Source organism: Centruroides sculpturatus, unplaced genomic scaffold (assembly GCF_000671375.1).
Source record: "Centruroides sculpturatus isolate CEXI.00-Female unplaced genomic scaffold, Cexi_2.0 scaffold582, whole genome shotgun sequence".
In the NCBI taxonomy this organism is placed as follows: domain Eukaryota; kingdom Metazoa; phylum Arthropoda; class Arachnida; order Scorpiones; family Buthidae; genus Centruroides; species Centruroides sculpturatus.
The window spans coordinates 158,050-172,176 of NW_019384742.1; the positions used below are offsets into that span (position 1 = coordinate 158,050).

General features: G+C 23.6%; 1 protein-coding gene across 1 annotated transcript in view; it reads right to left on the bottom strand.

Annotated features, from left to right (window-relative positions):
• LOC111628402 (cartilage oligomeric matrix protein-like) overlaps window positions 1–14,127 on the bottom strand; it is a 123,877-nt gene that overhangs the window by 12,690 nt on the left and 97,060 nt on the right. Inside the window, exons 5-9 of the mRNA XM_023372176.1 lie at window positions 13,127–13,203; window positions 12,701–12,755; window positions 5,363–5,518; window positions 5,064–5,287; window positions 340–480 (exon numbers count right to left, since the gene is read on the bottom strand). Of these exons, the coding sequence (XP_023227944.1) occupies window positions 340–480; window positions 5,064–5,287; window positions 5,363–5,518; window positions 12,701–12,755; window positions 13,127–13,203 (653 nt within the window). The remainder of the gene's footprint in view (window positions 1–339; window positions 481–5,063; window positions 5,288–5,362; window positions 5,519–12,700; window positions 12,756–13,126; window positions 13,204–14,127) is intronic.

Here is a 14,127-nt window from a genome sequence, read left to right on the forward strand (position 1 = left end):
ACACACACATACCACCACCACACCACCCTTTGCACTTTACAGATAAATGGACTTTGGGGTTCATAACTGGAAAACCTAAGAGCACGAGTTGTTTATCTTTCATAATCTCTGTCAAACAGTAGCTTGGGACGGGATTTCGATGAAAAATGTTTAAAAATATTTTTTATAAAAAGTTTAAAAATTGGATTAGTTCCCTCACAGTCGATACCAATTCCTCTTTTTTCGATCCACTCTTTGTATTTTTTGTTTGGGTACATTTTTAAGATTTGATGGTACATTAGTCTATCCCCAACAATTCTAATATTTTATAGATTTGTGTAGGTGTATACATTTACTGACCTGTCTGACCGCTCGTGCGTATTCGAGTCCTTTACCATAAACTTCTCTTCCGGTGTAACCTGCAGGACATGGTCCGCACCTGAAACCCGGAGCCGTGTTGACACACGATGCGTCTGGATGGCAGGGTTGAGCTAAATCGCACTGAAAATATTATAAATGACCGTAATTAGGTAAACCGTGTGGATAACATACGAATGTTTCGGATGTTTATTAATTGCTTTACACTCGAACTAAATGAATATTTTGCATTTTCTAACTTAGAAGTTTCGAGTAAACATTTAATTTTTTTTTTAAATCAAATTTTACTTACGCGATATTATAAATTAAATTTCGAACTCAATTGTTTTTAATTCTGAATTTTAATTATTCAAAGTTTCTAACTGATTTTTAAACTTAATATTGCTCGAAAAATGAAATAAATTTTATTTTATGCACTTGTTGTATTTTATAAATTAATAAAAATATATAAAGAATGCGTTTTTTTTATTCATTTTACATTTTTATACATATTTATGTTTGTATTTTATAATGTATTTTTATAAAATTACAAAATGCATTTTTTGTATTTTATAAAAATGCAAAACGCTCATTTTTTTCCTATTTTATAATAAATGTGTATAAATGTGAAATTTATATATTTTTTAATTTAAATTTTGAATAGTTTTAATAAATTTGAGAATATTTTTGCTTTAATAAACAAAGTTTTATTAAAAAAAACTTATTTTTAAAACACAAAAATGAAGAGCATTATTCTAAAACTGCAACATTAAAATTCAAAAAAGCAGATATATTTTTATACAAAATTTTAAATAATTTATATTATTTTTAGATTAAAATAGAACCATTTTAAAAATTAAAATTAAAAAAATATATATTTTATGTAGGAAATCATTTTTGAATTTTTATAAAAAGAAAAAAAATACAACGTTGTTAGAAATTAATAAAATTAACGACCACTTAACGAGATTAAAAATCATTGAAATTTTAAAATTAAAAATTTAAAAATGTAATAAATATTAATAAACAGTAATATAAATTATGTTTAATCGAAAGCAATTTTCGTTTCTGTAAATGTAAACATAAAAAAAAAAAACCAAAAAATACATTCACGTATAAACAATGGGAAAATAAAATAAATGATGAAAAAATTCGTTTGAAAAATATCAAAATAATTAAATTTATTATTAAGTTTTATTAACAATTTTATGATTTTTTTTCTAAATTTTAAATTTGCGATTTTCTATAAAATATTTTTTTAAACTGTAAATTTCTGAATTGCCTAAATTTATGACTTTTTGAATCGTTAATTAAGTTTGTACATTTTTTAAAAAAACACAGGATGACTGAAGAAGTTAAGGCCTTAATCTACCGTTCTGGGGAATCCGGGAACGAATCCGCAGCAGCTTCCACAGGAAGCTTTCGCTGGAGGTTTGTTTTGTTGTGTAGGGTCCTACCCCTCACCACCCGACTTCTACCATTGTGGACGTGGCCGAACCCACGAGTAATATGATTTAAAAAAAGGCCCTTTTAGTGAACACAAGGTAAAAAGAGTTAATGAAATTACTTAAGCTTTCAAGTTTTCAGTAGTTTTTTAAATATGTCAGCTTGTGACTTTTTTAAAACGTTACCAAATTAATTTTTTAAAATTTTATTTATGTATTTATTTATCACATAACAATTTGACAAGATTCTTCGTTTATAAATATAGATTTTTGACGTGATAAATATTTGAGAGTTGCTTGAAAACGTGAACATTATTCTGTGTTTCATTAGGTTCATGATGGAGTTAATGCTAAGATAAACATTTCCGAAAAGTTTTGATGGCACTCGAACCTGAAAATCAATGGTAAACCCATCCAGTTGTTATAACTCTTTCATCCACTTCATGTTTATTTTAGTTTTAATTGAGATCCAATAAAACCTAACTCGTTAAGTTAGCAATAAAATGCAAAATTTTTAATGAGCTTGTTCCCTCCAAATATCTAACCTCTGACTTCTTGCATAAAATTCCGAATTTTAAATCTTAATTTTTTATGTTTTAAATTATAAAAAAATGTGTTAAAAAATTATAAAAAATGTGTTAGAAACCAAAACATTTTTTATTTAATTTTTTGAAAATTTTTAGATACTTTAATGTACTTTTTGCGATTTTGCTTTAATTATAACGATATTTTTGAGAAGTTTCTTGATTTATAGAGAAGTTTTTTTTTAGATTTTACAATAATTTTGAAGTTTTTTAAATTAAATTTTTCAATTTTCTGAAATTATTTTATTATATTTTTAAATACATTAAAAATTTTTTTAAATGCATTCTTTGGATTTTTGAAAACGTTTCAACTTTTTTAACTATAATTAATTTTGATATGAATTTTTTGAAGAGACATTAGCAACTAATGACATAATTTCTAATTAAGTTTTTTTTTTAAATGAATTTAAAAAAAGTGAATCTTTGTTAAAGTTAAAGACGATTTTAGATTCGCATAAAATCAAGACGATTCTTTAATCGATAACGAAACCAGGGTGATAATCACCGGATATCGACTGGATAATTACTTTATTCTTTGATTATTCTAAACCTAAAATAAATTTTAAGCATATTTTAATGAAAATTAAATAATAATTTAGTCGTTTAATAGATTAAATTGATATTTTATACGTTGGAATATCAAATTTCCATAATTACATACATCGTTTAAGTATCGAATGATATTAATTTATCATGTTAGATGAGTCAACTTATCCTTTAAAATTTAAGATTTTACTTAGAAAAAGTGCTTAAATTCTAGAAAATTTACTACTTTCTAGAATTATAAAGAGAAAAATAAATATTTCAGTTATCCTNTTTTTTTTGTTATTTTTTTATTATTATTAATAATTGTCATTTACTGGAAAATTTATCTTTTTAGAGATAAAGTTGTCTTTTATTTAACTTTTTGTAGAAAAAAAAATTGTCTTTTTTGAAACAGACAAATTTTAAGTTATATTTTATCTGTTGAAACTGAAATCTGTACTTTTTTAGATAAGAAAAGTAAAAAAAAAAATTAACTTTCAGTTTCAATTTTCGTTTTATCTAAAAGCATAAAAATAAAAGTTTATCTTAAAAAAAACAATTTACATTTTTAAAAAGTAAGTTTTAAAATTTTTAATGCATAAAAATGAAAATTTATATATAAAACTGCTCGACTGCTCGACTGCTTTAACGTATAAATATTAAAGATATATATATTTTTTCGAATAAAATATATTTTTTATTCAATTTTACATTAAATAAAATAAATAAAATGTAAATATTAAATACAAAAATCGAAAAATTAAATTTTAAAAATTTACATTCAAAAAATTAGTATTAAATTGTTTACAATATACTGCACTATGGAATTATTTTTAACAAATAAAATATACCCTCTTTCCAATTAAAATATTAATTTTAATTAGTAGTTTATTTAAAAAAGTTGAAATAAAGTATAAACACGTAAAGATAAAATGCAAAATATAAATCAAAAATAATTTTGGAAGCAAAATTTAAGGGCAAAATATAAAAAAAAGAGATGATAATTTTGTACGGCTGTTAAAATTTGTCACAGTAATAAAACTAAATCTCGATCAAGTAAAACACTTGCAACTAAGAAAATGACCACTTATAGTGGCAAAAGCGGTAAGTAGTCATATAATAAATCATGGTAAATAAACAACAGTGGAAGCATCATCGGTGATCTATACACCCCTATTAAGTTAATTAAGTGCAAAAATCTTTATTATACCATAGTATTTAGGTATTTTTAGATGGAGATAGTTGTACCTTTTCCATTAAAATAAATCTCTCCAGTCGGTTGTATGGAATGTGGAGCATCACCAGGAGGACATCCTGCTTCTTCTAAGGCTCTCTGGAGACTTGCATTAACGTAGACAGCCGCACTTATCTTCTTATCTCGTTCCTAATGATGCATAAAAATGAAAATGTAATTTTAAAATATGAAAATGTTTTCTCGATATTTTGTTTCTTCTTCTAGCTACTACTAATGGATACACTTTTCTACATTTGTAACGTTTATAATTTCTTCCCAGACGTCTATGGATGATGAGAATGTAAAAAAAAAAGTGCATTTGTAATGCCTTTTTTTTAAAGTTTTAAAATAAAGAAAAGAGTAANTTTTTTTTTTAAATGAATTTAAAAAAAGTGAATCTTTGTTAAAGTTAAAGACGATTTTAGATTCGCATAAAATCAAGACGATTCTTTAATCGATAACGAAACCAGGGTGATAATCACCGGATATCGACTGGATAATTACTTTATTCTTTGATTATTCTAAACCTAAAATAAATTTTAAGCATATTTTAATGAAAATTAAATAATAATTTAGTCGTTTAATAGATTAAATTGATATTTTATACGTTGGAATATCAAATTTCCATAATTACATACATCGTTTAAGTATCGAATGATATTAATTTATCATGTTAGATGAGTCAACTTATCCTTTAAAATTTAAGATTTTACTTAGAAAAAGTGCTTAAATTCTAGAAAATTTACTACTTTCTAGAATTATAAAGAGAAAAATAAATATTTCAGTTATCCTTTAGCGAAAAAAAGCGATGGAATACACAAATCTTTTGTTCTTTTATCGAACTTTAACGTTTTTATTACCCGCTACATGCTAAGGTAACGGCTATAATTGTGTGGGCAGGTGAGATAAATAGAAAAATATACGAAAGCTTTGGCTTACTTCGTCCACGTCCTCGCAATGGGTACCATTACCGGAGAAACCAGAAGGGCACGGACCACATAGATAACCAGGTGACACATCTATGTTGGTACATTGCACTCCAGGCCAGCATGGATTTTCGGAGCATCGATTAGTTAGTTTGCACACCACACCGTTACCAACAAATCCTTCTGGACAGGGACCGCATCGGTAAGCACCATTTTCAAGATCGTAACACCTCACACCTGGTAGAAGTTGAGAGGAAGAATTTTAAGAATCTATCTCGCTCACCTGGATAACCATTTTCCATCTTCTCTTACCTGGATAACAGGGTCTATCGTTACAAGCTGAGTAGGGATTACAGCTGATACCGTCACCCGTGTAACCTCTAGGGCAGGAACCACATTTAAATCCGTCGACTGTGTCGTAACATTGAACACCTGGAAAGCAGGGATTGTCTCTGCAAGTTTTTCGAACTGTAAAGTAGTCAAATGTTTTGATTAATGGCTCTCTAAACACTTTAATTTTATGTATTGTTTAGTTTGGAGAATTTATATTATTGAGTAATTGATCTAGAATATATTAATAATTAATTAATTAATTGCTAGAATATATTATATCCCTTCTTGTAACATAAACCTAGGAGAATTTAATAGAATTCTAACTATACTCTATGGAAACTAACTATTCTCCGTTCTAATTAACAGTTGTGTAACCGAAATTTGGGTTTGTTATCCCAAATTCCATTTATAACAATGTAACAGTATCTAGTTTAGTTTCAAGTTGCTAAAATTTTCAATCAACCTTGCTATATTATTCTATATAAACTCTATGTACTGCACATTTAATTCTTATTCCTTATATCGATTTTCTTACTAATTAGCTCCTATCGCTTTTCCTGATTATCTTCTGTTCTAACCTAACTGTCCTCTGCCACAATATCTAGGAAACTAAATTTAATACATTTAATTGACTAGATTTAGCTTTCTTTACTCATCAGCTTTATCATTCTCTGAGTTATCTCGAAATAAATTATCAAAAGCATCGTTCTATCTAGATACGAGTCATTCGGTTTAAACGTGCTAAATAAATCTTAAATTTAAAAAAAATTCAAGCGTATTTTAAATAAATATTTATAGATATTAAAGAAAATTTGATACATTTATCGTTTCCAAGATGCAAATTCAATAGAATTCATTCTATACGGATAGAGAAATTTGAATAGAATTTACTCGATACTCTCTTAAAATAGTGAATATAAAATTTACAGTTATTAGAATACATCGAGTAAATTTAGAGTTTGAATCAGTCGATAACCTGCTTTAAATTATTATTATTTTTTTAAAAATTCACATAAATGTCATAGATACATTGAAGAAGCTTCGAAAATGAAATCAATATTTTCGAAAATATGATTTTAAAAGTATCTTTAATAACTATTTTACTAGATGAATCGAACAATTTTTGAATGTATCGATAATTGATAGTAAAGAAAGTAGAAAAGAAATAAAATCTATTTAAAATATCTATCTTGGTGGAGAAAAGAGACTTAAACTCATCTGAAAGCAATTAACGTCCAACCAAAGAACGTAAGTCAAGAAAAAAAATCTAATTGAAGTCGACTGTTTGGATATTTAAACTATCGAATAGTGAAATACATCAACGTCACTTCCTATTAGGTAACAAATAACAATTTTAAGCTTCCGTATTCTTTCTGTAAAAAAAATTTCCATCTTCTAAGATCGAAAGGACTTAAATTCCTTTCGTTCCCTTGTTTGTTGGTGCGTAATCAATCAGTTTAATCGAGTTGCACCTCAATTTTCGGCTTTAAAACATCTTTCTACAGTTAGATAATGATAGATTTTAATAAAATATCATCTTATTAATTAAAAAAAACAAGCTATAAAACACGCACACATATCACTTAAAATTCAATGAGAGCAATACGTTAAAAACTTCTATTCTAATTGAAAAGAATTGGTTGTAATTACAAATAAAAATCAGCAATTAAAGTTTAAATCTTATAATTATGTTTATCCAATTTTAAATATTAGGGATGCCTGATTTAACGAACCATAAACTTCCACAGTAATAACTATTACAGTATTACTCTGTGTAGTCTTCTTCTATTTACTTTCTTCATACTGATGGATCGTGGCTTTAAATTTAAAAAATAAAAATAAAAAAAAAAGTCGAAAGCTTGTAACTCTAGGAGAAAAAAGATTGCTTGTTTTTATTCATGTTAGAATAGTTCTTTACAGTAACCACGTTCTGGGAACAATTCTTTGCTTTAATGACTTTAAAGGGAAATGACCAAGTAATAGACTTCCACTTGATCATAAATATTGTACAACAGCTTCTTTCCATCCTCTAAAATTCGAATTTCTTTTAAAGTAAAGGAAAAAAAAAAAACATTGATTTATTTGATAAAAATAAATTTTCTACGCCAAGAATTCAAAGTGAAATATTACAAAATTTTTCACTAGAATCGCTTTAAAATGTCTTAATTTTTGATTTTTAAAATATGAAAAAATAAAGAATTATTACCAGAGTTAAAACAAATCAACTGAATTTAAATTTCTTAAAAATTAATCAGCTTTAATCAAATTTCTTGAAAGTTAATCTTTTACAATTTATTTTTAAAAAAATTAATTTATTACAGTTTAATTTTGTCAAAAATTCATCTATTACAGAAAAGAAATATATATAAAGAATTAATTAATCAATTCCATTTTTATTTGTCTCTTATCGAATTTAATTGTAATCAGTTTCAGTTTTAAAATGATTAAATTTGAAACTTACATCATTAAAATGAAATTAAACATAATTAATGAAATTAAATGTAATTAACACATTTAGTAACAGAGACGAATAAATCTAAAGTTACGATAGTAACAGAAAGGTCGTCAATTCTCGCAGAAGCAAGAATTGTTGCGATAGTAACATTAACGTCTCTTTACAATTTATTACTTTAAAAACGTTATTTGTTAACAAAGAATTGTAAAAATTTAAAGAACTATTTATTCTTTTCGACTTTTTAATAAAACTTCAAACTTTTATAACAATAAAAATAAATATTTACATTTTCAAAACGTAACAATTTGCTTTACAAATATTTGCTCTTTGTAATGATTAGGAATAATAAAAAAAATTTAAATTCATTTCAAAACTTTTTCATTTAAAAGATTTTCAAAACTTTCATTTTAAAGATATTTTCTTTTTATAAGTGCCATTATCTTAAATGAATGCATATTTTTATTTATATAATAGAACGCTATGTAACTTTATTAGTATAGAAGTATCAATAGTTATCAGCATACTTATTTTTTGTAGTAGAAGGAAAAATAATTTTTTAAAAATCAATATTTTATGCAAATTAATTTACATATTTTATACAAATATATAAATTATTTATGTTCTTGTTACTATTTTTATGACGTTTGAAAACTCGTAATGAATGTTTCTTATCTTAATAACTATTTTTTACTTTCTAAAAGCACAAAAAATAATAATTATTCTTAAATTTAAAAAATCAAAACATGATATTTTAAACTTAAATTTTAATATATTTTAAACTAAGGAATTTTTTTTACTAATTAAAAAAATAATTTGTAAAAAATTGACGTATTTTTTTAATAAAAATTAGAAAAGAAATAGCCATCAATTTTAAATAATGATAATTTGTAGGAAGTAATGATGTAACATAAGAAAAATTAATTTAGATGAGACAAGTTAGAACATTTCTTTCACGTATTTTATTGTAAATAATGTGCATGTAAATGTCATAGTAATTTACTGCATACCTTATACTGATTATGAGTATTGTTACTTTAGAAATTCATTGTGGAAATGTTGCTCTTTTCTTTATATTTTTTTTCCTGCTTTTATCCACTAATGTGGAAGAAAATATCTCAGAATTCCAACCACGCTTCCTTTTCTGACATCCTGACTAACAGCTAAGTAACATAACGCCTTCTACATCACTGCCATGAGGTCTCCTGCAGCTGACAATATCCTCAAGCTATCCTATATAGATTGAGGTATAGGGAGACTCTCTCCTTCAACATAACAACATATTCATAAATCATCGATTTTAGTATTAATGTAGCATATTGTACGTATAATAGAGGTTAAATGAGGGAAACTTTCTTTAGTATCTTCCATAAAAATCTTACATATAATACATATTTTACTAAGAATATCAAAGGCAATTTTTTGAAGGTTTCTTTCGGATTTTTTAGATATATATATTTTTTCTTTATAGAGAGTACTTGAAAGATTCTTAGTTGGAATTCCTATTTGATGCTAGAGATCCGGAAATTTAACCACTCATAGACGTTTAAGTTCCTCTTAAGTGGTGATTCTTTTCAAAAAATCTTACGATGTATTGTATTGTTGGATTGATACTTTATTTTAATGATTTTTTATTTCAGATTAAAAAATTATTCATTTTAGAATGTTAAATTACTTTTTTTCGTCATAAAAATAAATTTATTATTAAAAATTATTTAATAAATATAAAGTAAAATATCGTATTTCATGAATAATATACACTTAAAGTATAGCTGAATTTATAAATTAGATGATACATTTTCTTTATAAAGTATATAATTCTGTTAAAAATTTTTATTTTAGAGGATTTTTTAAAATAATTATGCATTTCGAATGCCTGAAAAAAAAATAGAAAGCATCGAAATAATTAAGATATAAGTAAAAAAAATTATAAAATTTAATAAGTTTTGGTGAAGTATTTACTACTAAAAGTTACTTACAAATAATTTTAAAAATTTAATTATTAATTCGTTCATTTTTAATAGTAAATACAGATAAAATTTACTAATAATCTAAAGCCTGTAACAAATACAGTACCAGTAAAAATTACTATAAGACACAATGAAAATACCACTAGCGAAATAAATAAATAAAAATTGATCCTCCATTTGTTCTACTTACAATAATAAACGTATGATTTAGTAGAGATTTTATGTTTGTTATAAGTTATACTTTCTGTTATTATTTTACAAAAATAAAACTATCAAACGGTATTATTTACTTTTCTATAAAATGATACAGTATTGTAAGATGTTATTCTAGTAATTTTATCGATATTTTAGAGAAAGAAAAATAAAAATTAAATATCTTAAATTTCACTGTAAAAATTCTTTAGCCAAATAATAAAATAAATAAAAAACATAATTAATTTTTTTAAAAAAAAGGAAAATAATTTAACTTTATTTGGTTAAATAAATTACATTCGACTTCAAAATAAAACTAAAATGATTTACTGAACAGCGATCATTTTACAAGTTAACGGAAATAAAGATTTTTATTGTATTTTTACAAATATCGAAAATTCAATAAGTTCAATAGACATATAAAAGAAAAAATAAAATAATAAATAAAAGAAGAAAAAGTCTACAAGCGTATAATTTGTTGGAAAACAAATGTCGCTTATTATTTTTGCTTGTGATTTAGTCATAAAAATAAAAAGTTCGTAAACAGGTAAGTATAATACAATCTGTCTTTCTGTTAGAGATAGGAAGAAAAGGGAAGGAGGAAAAAAAAGAAATTGAATTCAGATGGCGAGAATCAAAAGAAGATTCAATTAGGTACAGACGTGGTCAGAGAAATAAGTAGATTTGATTAAGGTTGCCAAATGCCTTATATAAAAGTCTTTCAAAATACACACTATCAACTTGATTTATTTTATATTGTATTTATATATATTAATTCGATGGAAATATATAATCATAAATGAAAAAGAGAGGGAGTTCAAGTGTCAAGATAAACAGAAGAAAATAATTTGCGAAATTTTCAATTGTTTCGATTATTACATTTTTGTTTTTGTGAAATAAAATACAATTACTTATTTTTTTATTATTTTATTTCAAGTAAAAGAAATAAATTTCGATATTTTGTTTTTTAATTTTTTTTTGAAAAATTGAAAAAAATCGATTTTACATTTTATTAAAAATTCAAAAAGTATTGTGCATTTTATTAAATTGTTATTTATTAAAATTTACAATACAAAGTGAAGACAATTGTTTTTCATAAAATTTAAATTATTTTAAGTTCAAAGAAAAAAAATTAAAATTAGTTTTTTTAAATTATATTTTAGAAAAAAAAGCTTTATTAAATGAAATTATTTTTTACTAATTTTTAGAATAAAAAAATATATTTAATTTAATAAAAATTTAAAGCGATTTATTAAAATGTCAGAAATAAAAATTTTGTATTCAAAAAATTCAATTTAGAAACGTCACAAAAAGAAAATTGTTTAAAATATATTAATTTATGTCGTAATTATTGAGTTTCTTTGATGAAATTTAAAAATTACATAATTTAAAAATTAAAATGACATTTTAAAAAAATATAAAATTACCTAGAATTATTATTTTTAAAAACAAAAATTAATTACTCAGTTTATATAAAAATAGTAATATATTTTTTATTTTTTACGTTTTATTACAGAATAAATTATTTATTTATATTTTAATTATTTTATTAAAATTATTAATTAAAGAAAGAAATTAAACTGGCTATTGTTTATTTTCATTATTTTAAAAATTCAGTTTAAAATTAGTTAATGTTTTATATATTTAAAACATTTCTTTTAAAATTTTATTAACGAAATGCATTTTATTTATTTATTATTATTTTTTAATTTAAATTAATTACATGTCATTTAATTTATTTTTTAAAATGTTATACAATTTACTAAAGGATTAAAAAGTCATTAAAGTGTTTATTAAGTTAAAGTATTTAAAGTTTAACTTAAAATAAATAAATAAAACATTTAGCAAATCCCAAATCAAATGTTTGTAAATAATGAAAATTTATGATAGCTTCCATATCAACATTCTTAATGATTTTACAAGATATTTTATGCAAGAAAAAATTTTTTATTTATACATTTTAAGTAAAAATAAAATTAATAATTAATTAATGTTATTTTTTTTATTATACATAATAACATTAATTAATTATTAACTTCATTTTTATCCTCTTTGGAGTAAAATAATCTGATAAAGAAGATTGATAACTGAGTCAAAAAATAAATAATTGAAAAAGAAGCCATTTTGATAGAACGTAAAATTTAATTATATATTAAAAAAATACTATATATATATATAATTTATTATAAGTTTTTATAGCATAAAATTTAATAAAATTATTTGAAATTTAAAGTGTAAATTCTATTGAATAAAATGCAATAGAGAATAAAAAATAAACGAGCAAAAATTATTGTAAGGTCGTCAATTTTTAATTAATTTCATCTAAAATATATGCTCTCGATTTCGGTGGTGCCCCTGTACGTGATACTTTTCCCGATAACAATAGAGTCGTGCTGGTCATCTATCGAACTGTGTTCGGGAGGAAATTTTGAATTGAAATAACATATTTTTGATTAGATCGGAAATTCGAATATAGTTAACAGGATCCTCCTATCCTTAAGCTCTCCATTTCTGGTCTCGATTTTCATCTATCTAATTCCCTTCTCGAGATTAAGAAATGACAGACAGATAGACGGATACCATTGGGAATTTATAAGTCTAAAATTTTCAAATTGCAAGCCAGATATACAACGTACTTTGTAAAACAGAATTATTTATTATAAATAATTTTAAAATCTTTATATTAAAATAAAATTTACTTACTTCTACACATCTCGCACCTCTCAAGGGTTTCTCTTAAATATTTTGTCTCTCTTATCTAAAATTTAATCGAAATCATTAATTCATTAAGAACAGTCGAATATATTCTAAAATTATTTTGAAAAAAAATTAAATATAAATAAGGAAAAAATATCTTTTGAATTTTAAATAATCCAGAAACTCAATTTTTATTTAAATTTCTTTTTTCAATTTATTTAACATACGCAGCGATTTTTTTTTGTAGAAAAAGTCATTACCTTTTCTTAGAAAGATAATATCCAAATGAAGTGAAATTTACTTTAAATCGTATTTATGATGCTAGACACGTATTGGATGCCATATAACGAATAGTTTGAATGGAAGTCCAATAAAATTCTATCAAATAAATATTTAAATGTTTAAATTTATAAAAAAAAAGAAAGTGAATACCTGCAAATCCATGTTTTTTCTCAATTCTTTTAGAGCCGATGTTAAATCCTCCAGAGCTCTGATAAACATTTGCTGGTCTGAAAAATAAATTGGATAAACAGTTATGTATATATTTTATTTTAATAATTATTTTATTTTATTGTTTAACACGTTTTAAACTCAAATATTTTCAATTTAACAACTGTATAAAATTATATTTTCAAGTTTGATCCAAGCGTAAGATGGGAAAAATTTATTTATGGAAAACAAATTTCATTGTAAAAATAAATAAAAATATGTTGTTATAAGTAAAATATCTTCAAATTATTCAAACTTATTGTTAAAATGAAAGTAAAAAAATATTTTTTTTTACTTTTTTTTAACTTTCTTACTGTTTGATTCAAAGAAATATATTCTAAAAATTTTCAAAATGGCATCAAATATTTGATGCATTAATAAATGTTAAGTTATCAAAATTCCAAAAGAAACTGTACAGATTCTACAGTTTTTATAATATAAATAAATAAAAAAAGATTTCGCGTATATTTTTCTTAAACTATACATCCATCTTCTTAAGACTTTGTAGCATAAACACAAATTCTTTTTTCTAACCACTATTGAAAATTCGATATAATGTTTTATTCTTTACTTTAAAAGAGAGAAAAAAAAATTAAATTTTCTATATCCAATATAAAAATTCATCCGCAAAAATGTGCAAAAAAGTTTTCTTTGAACTTCTGTTTATCTTCTTAAGGTGTTAAAAGTGGAAACTATTCGGCATATCTCATTGTCTTCATGCTTTCCTGAACCTCTCAATCATTGCTTCTTTCCACTGTGCACATACATTCCAAGTGCATTCAACCAATATTCTAATTCCTTATTTTTTCTTTATTTTTATTTTTTTATCTTCTTCCTTTTTCTTGCACTCTTTCCCATTTTAGTAATTCTAGTTGTGTTATTTTGCCAAAAATACATCTATCATTTTTTCTTCTTCTTTATATTCTTTCTACTGCAAACATTTA